At 47.2% G+C, this 13,597-nt stretch overlaps 2 protein-coding genes across 5 annotated transcripts in view; both read left to right on the plus strand.

Moving 5' to 3' along the window:
* Window positions 1–7,620, plus strand: part of LOC144104384 (TNF receptor-associated factor 3-like) — a 46,319-nt gene extending 38,699 nt beyond the window's left edge. The window contains exons 1-2 of one of the 4 annotated variants that reach the window (XM_077637356.1): window positions 997–1,296; window positions 5,067–7,620. In XM_077637356.1, coding sequence (XP_077493482.1) covers window positions 1,012–1,296; window positions 5,067–6,071 — 1,290 coding nt within the window. In that variant the 5' untranslated portion in view covers window positions 997–1,011 and the 3' untranslated portion in view covers window positions 6,072–7,620. Of the gene's footprint in view, window positions 1–996; window positions 1,297–5,066 lie in introns of those variants that run through there. The other 3 variants (XM_077637355.1, XM_077637354.1, XM_077637357.1) reach the window with 3 other exon arrangements.
* Window positions 1–13,597, plus strand: part of LOC144104382 (TNF receptor-associated factor 6-like) — a 375,592-nt gene that overhangs the window by 289,924 nt on the left and 72,071 nt on the right. The gene's annotated exons all lie outside the window — the stretch shown is intronic.

Consider the following 13,597-nt stretch of genomic DNA (forward strand, 5'->3'; position numbering starts at 1 on the left):
GCGTGCATTTGCCGTGCCTACTGCTGAAAACGTGGCCATTCTCCTCGATCAGTGCCTCTAGTTCTCGGCGCGGCGCTTCGTTCAAATGTTCGAGAGCACCCGGCGGTAGCGCGTCGCCTGGCGCTGAGCGCATGGGGAACGTGGGCACGTCGCCGAACTCCGCGTCGCCCTCGAATATCACCCCTTCTACATTCACCCGTGCGTGGTATGCTCTGAGCTTGTTTGCGTGGACAGTCCGACATGCGCCATTGTCGAGTTTGATCAGATAACTGTACGGGCGCGTCTTCCGCATTACCGTCACAGGCCCCGTCCACTTGGACATCAACTTTCTCTCGCCATCCCTTTCAAACAACAACACCTGCTGCCCATCTGTGAAGTGTTTATCGACAGCGCGCAAGTTGTATTGTGGAAAAATCGCAAGGCTTCATTGGCCCGCAGCAACCGGGCATCTTGCTAGTTTTGCGGCCGAAGAAAACTGTGACCGCGCGGACGCGGAACCTCGCACATGCAACCGGTTTGGGGAGAAGTAGCTTCAAACATGTGGCCGTCCCCGCTGAGGCGACATTGTCCCTTTCAAAGAAAAGCACCACCCTTCAAGGAGCGGCCGAGGCGGGGTCGTGTGTGTGTGTGTGGGGGTGGGGTTGAAGGGAGCATTGAGGCATGCTAGCTGTTTCTGCGAGGAGGATAGGGTGAGGAGAAAGCGTACAGAAACAACACCCGCACAGAGCCCCTTCGGCCAGCCAGCAAGAGAAAAAGGAGAGAGTGCAGCACGAAGCTAAACGCCGGACCAGCGCCATCTCTGGACATTAGTGCAGCAAAATCGCGCCAGCCGAACGCATTGCACCGCGCGGGCGTTCCTGTCTGTCTTTACTCCGTGGACGTGAGTGAGCTCCTGGAGTCGCGACTGTGGCCTTGACGACCGCCGGCAGCAAGATTAGGACGCACTTTTAGGCGGTGGGAAAAGCAGTTCCACGAACGGCCGGAGCAGCGAACAAACCTACCTTGCGAGCTATGGATCCTGCAAGCCGGCAGTACACGCTGGTTGGGTTCGCCCCGGAACTTGACTGGAGGCCCCTGACCTTCCTGAAGCCTATTCCAGCCAACAGGGTGTGCAGCGCCTGCGGCCTGGTGCGCAAGAGGACCGCGTTGCTGCCCTGCATGCACGTGCTGTGCGAGTGCTGCTACGAACAGTGCGACCAGGGCGGCTTGAACGAGTGTCCTCTGGACGGCAACCACTACGAAAAGGAGGACGTCATTCTGTTGGACTTCACTGCTGAAGATCTCCTGAGAAGAGAGGTAATTACGAGAATGGGGGGCTTCTTTTTGTTTGTTTTCGTTTGCGCCTTGCGATTTACTGCACAGTGTTTATCGCATGTCTACGCATTTCACATCCGTCGGAGGAGAGTATAAAAATGTACTGAAAATCGAGAACCCTGTAAAATGTTCCTATTGCTGCAGCGCCCTTTTTGTCGCCGTAATGAAATTAGGCTGGATAGCAATGATATCCGTCTAATATTACAGTACTGCACCTGTATGCTTAGGAGTGGAAATGCCCGAAAGCCTTTCCCCTGTCCTCTCTTATCTTTCTCGATTTTTCATTTTTATTTTCTTTATCTTTATAATATTGTTCTCTTCGTTTCTTTTCCTTTTCTTGTTTTTGTTTTATATCTCGTTTCCATAATTATTTTTCTGGTTTTATTCAAATAAAGCCTCCGCGGTAGCTCAGGGGTTATGGCGCTCGGATGTTTACGTTTACTCGAAAGACCCGTGTCCGATCCCGGCCGCGGCGGTCGAATTTCGATGGAGGCGAAATTCTAGAGGCCCGTGTACTGTGCGATGTCAGTGCATGTTAGAGAACACCAAGGGATCGAAATTCCCGTAGCCCTCTCCTAATGCCTCCCTCGTAGCCTGAGTCGGTTTGGGACGTTAAACTCCCGATAGACCACATTCGTAAAATGAAGAGGACCCCCACAGCTTAAGTATTTGAAATCCTCTCCCCGGGAAAAATATATCTGCCCCTACGCTAACTGCTGCGTCGTACAAAGCAGCTCAGAGAGAGATATAGTGAGAGGAAACCTCCTCAGCCTCCAGTGCTTTCGAGTGCTGAAAATGTTAGGCGTGGTACATTGGTGAGCTCCGAAAGGAACCATGTGGTATCGATCTTTTCGGCGTAAACTGCGTTAATCTGGATAATAATTGAAGCATGGCATTCTGGTTTTAGCCGAGGATGTGCATCGAATGCCGATTCGATAAATGGTGCCAACATGCTTCAAAAAGGGGAGTAATTTGGGAATCAGATGTCCACTAGCTAAAGCTCGGTATAACTGCGGTGTCTCCTCGGGCAACACATACAATACCGAGCTCTCATCGAAACATCTCCTCTTTACGAATACACCTTTCCACGAAGAGAGAAAAAGAGGCGATAGATTTTGCATTACTTTCCTATGTTTCAAACTTAATAAGATAGCCGAATGCGGAGCCTTAGTTATAACCGCTCATTACCGCCTGTATTTAGCGTTTCCATGGTTAGCATGTGGTTTAAAGTATTTAGCGTGCGGCGGACGTCTCCCTGATTCTACCTTTTCCTATGGGCAAAGCAGTGTATCTCGCTTTTCTTGTACTGATCGAGCCTTTCTTAGACTAACGGTTCGCATGCCTTTCTAGTGTGGCGGCCTGAAACCGCTGCGATAAATTTCTCGTGCAGAAAGGGAAAAACTGAGTCTGCCATCTGGTAAAACCGAGTGATTTCGATGCGTCGGCATCAACCTTCGTGATGTGCTCTGGTCAGGTGAGGTTGTTGTTGATATGGATTCCTAGATACCATCTGATTCTACTTCGGTAAGCGTGGTTGAGTTCAATAATTACGCGTAGCGTAGTTGATATTAGTGCGCTTTCGTGTTACCGGCATGAATTTGCATCTGGATATGTTGAGCGTCATTTGCCAGGTGGAACACAAGTTTTCAATTCTGTTAAGGTTACTTTGACGCAGTACCTGATCATTCTTGGTATAGTAATGTGACGGTAGAGGACGCAGTGTTCTGGGAAAAGGCTAATTCTTGGTCAACTGCCGATCCTTTGGCTTAGGTAGTACCGCGAGGTGGAAAATATACGTGTCACTCTGCCAACTGCTGGGCCGTGTGTAGAACCGCTTAGCTAAATACAGTATTGTGCGTTTTTATCGTGAAGACTTTCAAAAGTTTCCCCGCCTCAACCGCTGGCTCATTTGCGATGAAACTGCACACAGAGCTTGCGTATTATGATAACTTTTGTATCCTAGGAAGTTTGACAACGGTACTTACTTAGTTGAGCCGTGCATGATGCGAAAACATAATCGTCTACGTAGGGATCGGCAACCAAAACCCGCAGACGACGCTTTTTCGCTGAAGGGCGGCAGTGGCGCCATCTGTTTGCGGTAGCACAAAGCGTCACGACAAGGCCGTCGAGGAGAGCGTTGCAAGGAGCGCGGGCCGTTTGAATATGCCGTTCCTGTCGTTTCGTCTGCTTCTACTGAAGCGCTTACAACATTTTCGGCTAATTAAGCGGAAAAATATCAGAACAAATGATTTAACGAGGCTTTACCTTTTAAAGAATATTGTTTGCAATGCTCGCCTCGGCGGCCTTGTCGGGACGGTTTCCACTGCCCAAAACAGATGGCGCCACAGCCGCCCTTCAGCGAAAAAAAGCGTCGTCTGCGGGTTTTGGTTGCCGATCTATACGTAGACGATTACGTTTTCGCATCATGCACGGCTCAACTAAGTAAGCACCGTTGTGAAACTTGCTACGGTACAAAAGTTACCATAATACGCATGCTCTGTGTGCAGTTTCACGGCAAATGAGCCAACGGTTGAGGCGGGGAAATTTTTTTAAAGTCTTCACGATAGAAACGCACAACACTGTATATTTCCGCTTAAAAGACCTCACATGTTGGGAGGAAATTTCTCCTCGCTTTCCAATGCTTCCGATCGCTCGAGATACTATGTGTGGTGCATTGCTGTGCACCCAAGGAAAGCCGGTAGCTGTGAAACTTGAATCGTAAATTCCGGGCATTTTGATAATCATTGAAGGCCAGCGTTATGGCTTTGGCAGACGCCGTGTGTGGAACGTTGACCTGAGACATTCTGCCAGTGTGCTTCGAGAAAGGGAGTAGTTTGTGAATAAGACGTCTCTTAGCTATAACGCTGCTTACGTACTGTTTCTATTCAGTCAACAGCTACCATAACGAAATTTCAGACAAGCATCCCCCTTTTACCAATTTTCGTTTCCCCGAATAGAAAAACAGTTCCATAACGAAGGTTTCATTACTTTGTTATGTTTCCATTCTAATCATGTAGCCGAACTCGGCTCCTTAGTAATCTCGCATGGCTGGCTACGTTTAATGTTACCTTGGCTAAATTAAATGTAGTCCGCAGGTTTGCCTTTTTGATAAGTGCGGCCGACGTCTCGTTGCTTCTAACTTCGCCCTGTGTTTTAAGCTGCGTATCTTGTTCTTGTACTGAAAATGCGCATTTTGGATTCAAAGTTCGCATGCTGTTCTACCGGGGCTGTCTGAAGCCGCCGCTATGAAATTCTCGTGCAGCGCCCCGATGCGTCCTAGAATGCGCTGCTGGAGCGTCGCCATCGTTATCAGGGACAAGTCGTTGTTTTTTTTTTCTTGAGCAAACAAAAGATTTTGACCTGCCACCTGTTGCCGGGCTGCTCGGTAGGAAGTTATGCCCTTTTATCGAATATGGTGTGTCAGTTCACAGTAAGATCTCCGTCCTTTTAAAGGTGTTTGACGAATGGTTAGGCACACAATTTTATCTCCTCTTAACACTCCAACATTTTTAGTTATCATTTTGATCGAACATACTGAGTAATATGAAGCAGACATATTCACTACACATTACAAAATAGAAAAGCTTGTTTTTAAAAGTATTTTTCGCGTTCCGCGCTTTTCTCACTCCCGGAAAGGAGCAGATAATATCGAGACTCATTTCCTATTGGCTATACACAGAGAAGGTCTTAAGTAGATCCCTCGCCAGATAGTTACCTCCTGTCTCCAAGTGACTTATTTTGTATCTTTGCAGGTCAACTGCTGGAATGAAGGCAGGGGCTGCAATTATATGACGGCTGCTTCGGGGATCTCGCAGCATTTCCTGCTGGAATGTGAACACCACTCCGTCCGTTGTACCAGGTGCTCGGCCACCGTTCTTTGCAGAGACGTGTGCACGCATCTCCGGTCGGCCTCTTGCAACACTTCGACGCCTGTCACATCCGAAAGCCAAGTTCCAGCGGGTCAAGTGGATGAGGCAGCATCGTCGGGTCAAATCACAGCATATAAGAAGCCAATGGATGCTGATATGAGCACGCATGGGGACCGATTAATCGAAATCTCTCATGGCATAAACGCACTTAAGGAGACCCTACGTCAAGAACTAAAGTCTTTGAAAGGACAGAGCCAGGAGGAAATAAGGTCGTCCAACTCTGAACTCGAACAATGTTTGGCGTCATGCAGCGATACAGTTAACACTTGTTTGAGAGGTATAACAAGTGCAGAACAAAAACTGGACGATAAATTGAGCGTAACTCGGGCCGACTTGTCGCAGATTGCAGCTAGCATGGAACAAGTCAAGACTGAATTGAAGGAATGCGTCCAAAAATCATGCCAACAAGTGACGCACTGCGAGTTTTTTGTAAAAGGAGTGAAATCTCTTCAAAACGAGACGATGAAGGACGACACGGCTTATTATGACAGCGAGGAGGTGTACCTGTGCGGCTACTGCATGTCTCCTGGAGTCGTGTTCCTGAGATACTGGCCATGTGTAATGCTGTACATGAAGTACATGCTGCACAAGGGCGACATGGACGACTATGTTCAGTGGCCATTCAAGCACAATGTCAGGATGAGCGTACTTCATCCAAGAGGAAGGGAAGAGCGTGTGCTGACATATGCAGACGTATTTAGTAAAAAGCCAACAGCTTCAAATTCTCAGGTTTTTTGCTTTAATGAATATTTAAACCTCGATCATCTTATCCGTGACGGGTACGTTGATAATGACCAGCTTCGGATTAAGTTTGCACTGCTACCTTGAATCAGATATCAGCGCGGATACGGGCCATCGGTTCGAATTTCCTGCCTGTGGACACCTTTGTACGCTTCACTGTTTTCTTCAATTTCTTATGTATTAACTAGCGCATCGAAAAACACTTGCATGATGGTTTCTTTTTCGCCAGCTTTGATTGGCTCCGGAGCACGAACATAGCTTCTAACTCATTCATTGGTGACCATCAGATTACTCCTATTGTGCTATGTGATATAAAAGTTACTAAATAAACAAATGTTAATTTCGCTCTCGCAGAGAATGCGTATTTCTTAAACTGCTTGGTAAAACGTGAGCACCTGCCTGTCGCATCTGTTACTTATTATTTCATTCTTTGTTGGAAAAAGAACGGCAACCTTAATTTGTGATGTAAGGCTCAGATCCAATATTCATTTCGTTTTCATCAGAACATCACGGTCGCGATTTTATCATAATCTTATCATGTAGTTGAACATTAGAGAATCGCGGATTTCTTACACCGTGAAAAGAAAGGCATCAGAGTTACGTAATAGCAAAAATAAAAGCAAAGAACGCGTTTTAACGCACGAACATTTAGTGTTTGATGTGGGAACAAATTGTCCAGCTTCGGCATCAGAGACCGTTGCAGGTTTCAGCTAAATTAACGATTGGTCGCGAGAGGTTGCTCTCGCAACCCAGACTGGTAGCAGCACCTGCCAATCGGAGGGAAGTGGCGCATCGCGTAACCACTTCGCCAGGAGTGGAATGACGGGTCCCACCGGTCTCTGAACAGACTAAAGAACGATCATTTCTGGAGATGGGGGCATTAACCCTGCCGTGTCATACGCTTTAGCGGGGCTTAACTGTGTCCTCCATGTTGTTTTATATATATATATATATATAGTAAGATTTTTTTAAAAGATCGAAATCAGCGCAGCTCTGGCAATGATGTACTGGAGTATGTCGCTGTGCAGAGGCATGTAAGGTAGTGGAGGAATGCCTCAAAAACGCACTACACCGCTGCTTAATTAAAAGGTACCACGATCTCACTACGCCCCTGCCTTGCGTTCGTAATAATTTATTCTCTTGAACATGTAATTCAAGCTAACTGTGGCATTTATGTCATGGGTACTGACACTCTTCTATTAAAACTGAATTTCGAAAAATTGAATTTGGCGTACCTTTTCCGGTTTAAAGCGAAAAGTCCGTACCTTAATTATTGCGCTACCAAGCACGTTCTGAATGTAAGAGGCGTGCGCGTTGACAATCTCTAAACCCCTGTTTGCATGAACCCGATAGGTTCGAGTCGTGGTCGGATTGATCAAGGTCACCCCGCCCCACATGACTGCTTGTTCACTTGAACTCGAGTTTAGCGAGTCGTGAAAGCCCCGCCGCGGTGGCTCAGTGGTTAGGGCGCTCGACTACTGATCCGGAGTTCCCGGGCTCGAACCCGACCGCGGCGGCTGCGTTTTTATGGAGGAAAAACGCTAAGGCGCCCGTGTGCTGTGCGATGTCAGTGCACGTTAAAGATCCCCAGGTGGTCGAAATTATTCCGGAGCCCTCCACTACGGCACCACTCTCTTCCTTCTTTCACTCCCTCCGTTATCCCTTCCCTTACGGCGCGGATCAGGTGTCCAACGATATATGAGACAGATACTACGCCATTTCCATTCCCCCCCAAAACCAATTATTATTAGTCGTGACAGGTTCGACTGAAGCCCATGAAGGAATTGCCCGTTTTTTTTTCTTTCCGCTATATACATGGTGGGGTGAAAAGCAGTGTTGTAGGCGTTACCGAAAGAAAGTAATTAAATACGTTGCTCGTTACGCTAAAAAAAAGGAACGCGTTACCGCCCTACGTTACCTACAAAAAAAGGTAACGCGGTATAGATACCGCTACTGGAAAAAAAGTACCGCACATTACTTTGCCGTTACTTCTTGGCCATTAATTTTAATTAACCTTCGCCTTAAGAACCTATGATAACAATTTTATAAAGCTCACATTTCACATCAAAATGCTAGCCCAAAATAAAGATTTAACGCGAATTCCTGATTTAATGAGAATACGTTGCACAAATGTGCAGGAGTTTAGCAACGTTGTAGTGGCCTAAAGTTGCCTGTAGAGTTACATGTTATGGCTTCTAACTCTGTGGCACATGGTGAAGCCATTTTCTGAATGCGAGATTAAACACAAAATGACATTTCATCATCAATTCTAGCTTGACAAACAAAACATCACTGAACTATCGACAAATTTAAGGTAATTCTGAAAAAATGTGATGTTCCAAAATGCTCCGCATGCTTCCACTCTTTACAGAGTTGTGTGTGTGAGTGGTTTCGGAAGGGGAGGTAGGTGAAGGCAAGTGTGTGAATGTGTGTTCGTGCACGTGTTTCGTGCTTTAGGGCTATTCTCACTCTTTTTTTTTTAGTTGGGTGCGTTGTCAAGAGCAACTGTTTTCTGGCGTGCATGCGAGCCCCAACAAGGGTTGTCGGGAGCACCTGTACATCTTGTTTATTCAGGACATCACTTTAGGGGCGCTGCGCTTTCTTAACTAGTAACGTGACACCTCGCGTTACCAATAAATGTTAACGTAAGTACGTCACCCGTTAGAGTTCCGAAATGGTAATGAGTACGTTACTAAGTTACCGAAAAAAGTAACGCGTTACCGGCAACACTGGTAAAAAATCACGTGTAGCTTATCTTGTTTTGTATGCTAGCTATATGTTCTGCTTCCTAGGCCAATTTGGATGCATTATGCGCCGCCGCATGCAGGCGCTTCCTTTTTAATGTGCTTGGTTTCGCTATTTGACGCGAAGAGGTGCGACCGTTTCGTTGCCTGCGGCTATGCTGGCGCAGTTCGCGGCCCTCCTGCTGTTTTCCGACAGTGGCAAGTTGAGAACCGTTCGATTTTTTACCAAATTACGCTGCCTTTCGAGCTGTTTCGCGAGGCACGCCGGTCGGCGCAATATGGCGCAGCTGTAAATTAATTAAAGGCACGCCCACCTGCTCGCGCCATGGTGTACTCGGTGGGCAATTAGCGAATGATTCCGGTTTGCAGCTTCCTCCAGCAGGTTTGCAGCACAGCCCCATTTACACGTCCTTAGCAAAATGTTCCCGAACCAATACAGGGACATCTGCCCATGGCGCGGTGCAACACCCACCCTATACCATGTTACTTGGGAATGTGACAAAAATAAAGCATTCCATGGCTCAGAAAATCCGAGTGCGGAGCAGTGGGAGAGTGGGCTCTCCAGCGGCAACCAAATCCTCCAAATTCATGCCCAGCGAGCGGCCGAACTCAGCGGTGTACTGGAATAGGGGCGCCGACCTCTGCAAGACGGAGGGAGACATCTGCTTGAAGATGAAGACCTCTGTCTGACCGAAAGACCTTGTTAGAGCAATAAAGTGTATCCTATCCTATCCTATCGCAGGGTGCGCCCACGCCTTGCGGCTTGTGCTCTTTCCCTATAGCGGTTAGTTTCAAATGGTCGCGCGTCGAGTTCTACGGGGACGCGAATTTCTTTATGGCCTCAGTTCAGTTTCCCCTCTCCAGACTGCGCCAGTTGCAATCCCCTTCAGGTGGCGATGGGAGGAAACAGCTTGTTGATGATGAAATCGGGGTTTCTTGATGACCCGGTGGTTCTAACCCGCAAACATTCACGTTACTCGAAGAAAGGAGAAGTTTAACTATTTATTTAAACATAAATAAAACAAGAAGAAACAAGCAAGGAGAAAACTATTTACAACATGTCTAAACCGTTGAGCAGAAGAATTCAGCTTTGGTTCAACCCATAGCGCTTACCTTCAAGCTCTGTCTCCGCCCTTATCGGGGACAACAACCAATAAGATTACAAGCGGCTCACCTCACCAATCACTGGTTAGGGAAAGTTAAATAAGGTTTCCGCCAACTAATCACATTTTGGGGGAAGAATGCTGATTAAACATTTTGGAAAGGAGAGGTTGCAATCAAATACACAAACAGCACAAACGCGACCACCATTTTCCACCACACCCAGGGCAGGGTCCTTACTGCTTTCCTAACATTGTCATCTGATTTGTATTTCGCACACGTATACATGCTAGACAAACATATGCCGACGAGACAATGACTCAAGATGTTCTCAGCAAAAAAGAGAAGAAAACAGTTGTTGAGGGAATAATGCGCTTCATGGTCGCTCGGCTCCCACCCAGCTGTGCTCCTTCAATCCCGGAGCCTGGGCAACCCCTTGACGGCGCACACATGTCGACAGAGTTATCTGGTCAGGGCTCTTCCCGGCGGGTTAAGCCCGTGACGGTGCGGAGAAAAGAAGGGCGTCCGCTGCATGAAGGGGAGGCAGTGACGGGACGGGTCCCTTTGTTGGCGACGCGCTGATCACCATACAACCACTTCCGACCCCACTTGTGCGGTCTTCCTCGCTAACACGAGACCGTCCAGTTCGTGGAAAGGTCAGCGAACTTCACAGCCACCAAGAATACACGACTTCTTTCGAGTGATATTTGTTTACAGTCGGGTAAAACATGTGGTCGGCATGAAAAAAAAATGGGCAAACGTTTTGAAAACTTCGTTCTGGCGTTATTAGCACGGGCGCGTAATTTTTGAGACTTCCGGGAAAAAGAAGGAAACGGATGAAAAGCTAAAAAACCATAAACTTGAGCGTCGAAAATTCCGTCGTCTGTTCCACTGAAAACGCGCATTGCACCCGCGCAGTGACCACAAGGGTCTCCGCTTTTCAGAAAACACGACCGGGGAAAAAAATGTTAACATAAGCCTTGAAGAAGCCTTGAAAAGGACTGCCTAAGCCTGGTGCGCCAAAAATTGTCTTCTGGATATCACGGTGCCAAACGTGTGTCAATGAAAACGCACAGTTGGCCGTGTAACGGGACGTATAGCTTTTAAGGGGCAGACAATGACGTCAGGAAACGGAGGGATGCTTGAAGATCATTGGGAGACGTCATCTTGTATGTGGTGCATCAGTGTTCCGCATAGGAATAAAGTTCTTAAGAGCATGTTGTCCTCGTACGTAATTTCGCCTGCTCGCCCAGTTTTTGCGCGAGATTTATCAGAATGGCACTTGCTCGTGGTTTACATTTTTCTTCTGACGGTGCCCGGTGGGAGCACGTTGTAAGAATATTGTTACACACCGTCGGTGCGAGAGGCAACCGCTTTAGTGAGCCGTATTTCTGTAACAATACGGACGAATTTAGTGATGCGGCGGTTACCATATCAGTTTGTTCTTGCGTTTTTATGATGCAAAAGAAATGTTCATTTCACAAAGGATCTGCTGTTTTCTTTCCTGGATTCACACTGCTGGGCGGAGGCCAGAGCGGAGCTGAGTTGACGGCCGGTGAAGAGCGCCAGAATGTATTTTTTTTTTTCATTTTTCTGTGCCGAAATTAAATAGATAAAAATAGGAGACCATAATGAACATAAATAGTGCGCCATGAAGGCGCGGCGGGCCGCAGCGCATGCTAGAATTCAAACTGCCTGCACCTGAACCCGCTCAGTTTATGACGCCATCCTAGCCCTTTATTGACGAGACAATAAAATACTTGAAAAAATCATTTATTTCTCTCATATCTGCACTTATTAGAGCATGACAATGCGTACTTTCTAAACACAAAAAATTGCTATACATATCAGCTGAAATATAGCTTTGTTGCCTGTGGGCAACAGTAGGCATGAGTCCTTAAGTAGGCGTCATTGCATAATTCTTACGGAATAGTGTGGAACCTGTATATGCACTCTTTTTCTGGAGTGAAACAAAGGTGTACGTTACACTTTCTGCACATTACACGTGTAATGCCTGTGCAGTTGGGGTATTTGCATCGACCTTTTTGGGAGAAAACATCGGGAGGTGATCAATAGTGTCCAGCCTAATCTCCTTGCACGGTACAAGAGCGGCTGGCCCACGGCGCTTCTTCGCTTGTAGTTCATTTTCAATTTTTGAAGGGGCCAACGGTCGCCCTTCTGGAAGGTGTTGAAACCTTTCCCTGCTGTTTCAAAACGCACGCTGTCTCTGCTTTGAAAAGCAGTAAGGTCATTTGCTGGTTGCGTGGCACCTTAGCCGCGGTTGCACCTCGGCGCTACAGGAGCCAGCAGTTGACGATTACGACATCCAATAAATGGAACAATAGCCGCCTGTACCACTTTTTGGATCTCAAGTTGATGCGGTACAGCGCCACAAGCATGTCCATTAGATCCACACCGCCCATGCACTCATTGTAGACACCTACAATAGAAGGACGAGTTATGCTCACCGACGTTCGGGTCTTCTTGTCAAAGCGCTTCACAGTATTTTCTGGTGATGCCGATGCAAATGTGGACAGCAGCGTGACGGGACGACTGTCAAACCACTTCACAGCCCTCAGACTCACCCCTTTAAATGTCGTCTCCATCTCCACGTAAGAGCCACGCCCTTTCTTTTCTAGCTCTTTGTCGGATGGAAGTTTGCATCCTTTCAGGCGAGCTTCGCGTACTGTGCCTACGGAAGTGATACCAGCCTTTTTGAGGACCACCTGTAAGTCCACACTGCAAAACCAGTTGTCAAAATACAGGATGTAGTCTAGACCGCGAGGCACGACTCTCGCCATTCTGAGAACGACGTTGCCGCTGGCACCGATGTCTGAAAACCCGGCTGCAAAAAATTTTGCCTGTGTAGATTTCAAAGTTGTACATTATGCCGCACTCATCGCAGCGAAGGAATAGTTTATAGCCCCATTTCTTCGGCTTGTTTGGCAAGTACTGCTTCAATGAGCTGCGGCCTTTGAAAGGCACCGGCTGCTGATCAACGCATAGTTCTCGAGATTTTGGTATTTCACGGCATTTGGAGACCACGTGGTCCAGTAGAGGCCGCACTTTGTACAACCTGTCGCGTTCGGCGTTATTGAGGTCCGGTGCCTCCTGGTTGTCATTGAAGTGCAGTGACTGTTTGATTTCTTCCCATCTGTCTCTCGTCATGTTGTCTGCAACTTGACTGATGCGGAACCTTTCCGACCAGTACATGCGCGTTTGAGGCAGCTTCATAATTGACATAGTGAGCACTGTACCGATAAACTGCTCCAAATCGTTGACAGTCATTTTAGTAACTTTGTTGGGATTCCTCTGAGCTCTATACAGGGAAGACTGCTCACAGATTAGAGACAAAAAATCTATGTAAAAAAATTCTCTAAAATAACTGATTGGAGACTCAGCCGGGGATGGACAGGGCGGTACGTCCTTCCACTTTGGCATGGTATTACCAGCGGAGCCTTGGACAACTCTCCATGCAGGACCATTTTTCGAAGGCTTGGGAATTTCTTCAATATTGTCTGTGCTTGGAGTTCTAGAGATGGCTTCATCTTGACAGTCAGCTGAAAGAGCTGTGCAAATTAAACAGAAAGCAGATGCGATATAAACACGCTGAAAAACAAAAGGCAAACGTAATAAAAAATTATTGCATGAAGTACCCGTGTGAATAAGGCAGTCCTAATAACACAAACTGAAGAATTACGGTTTTGATAGATGCGTAAGTAAAGATGGTGTTGCAAACGCACAAAGAAACTCCTACTGCGCTAAATA

The sequence above is a fragment of the Amblyomma americanum genome, chromosome 9, assembly GCF_052857255.1.
Source record: "Amblyomma americanum isolate KBUSLIRL-KWMA chromosome 9, ASM5285725v1, whole genome shotgun sequence".
Lineage (NCBI taxonomy): Eukaryota > Metazoa > Arthropoda > Arachnida > Ixodida > Ixodidae > Amblyomma > Amblyomma americanum.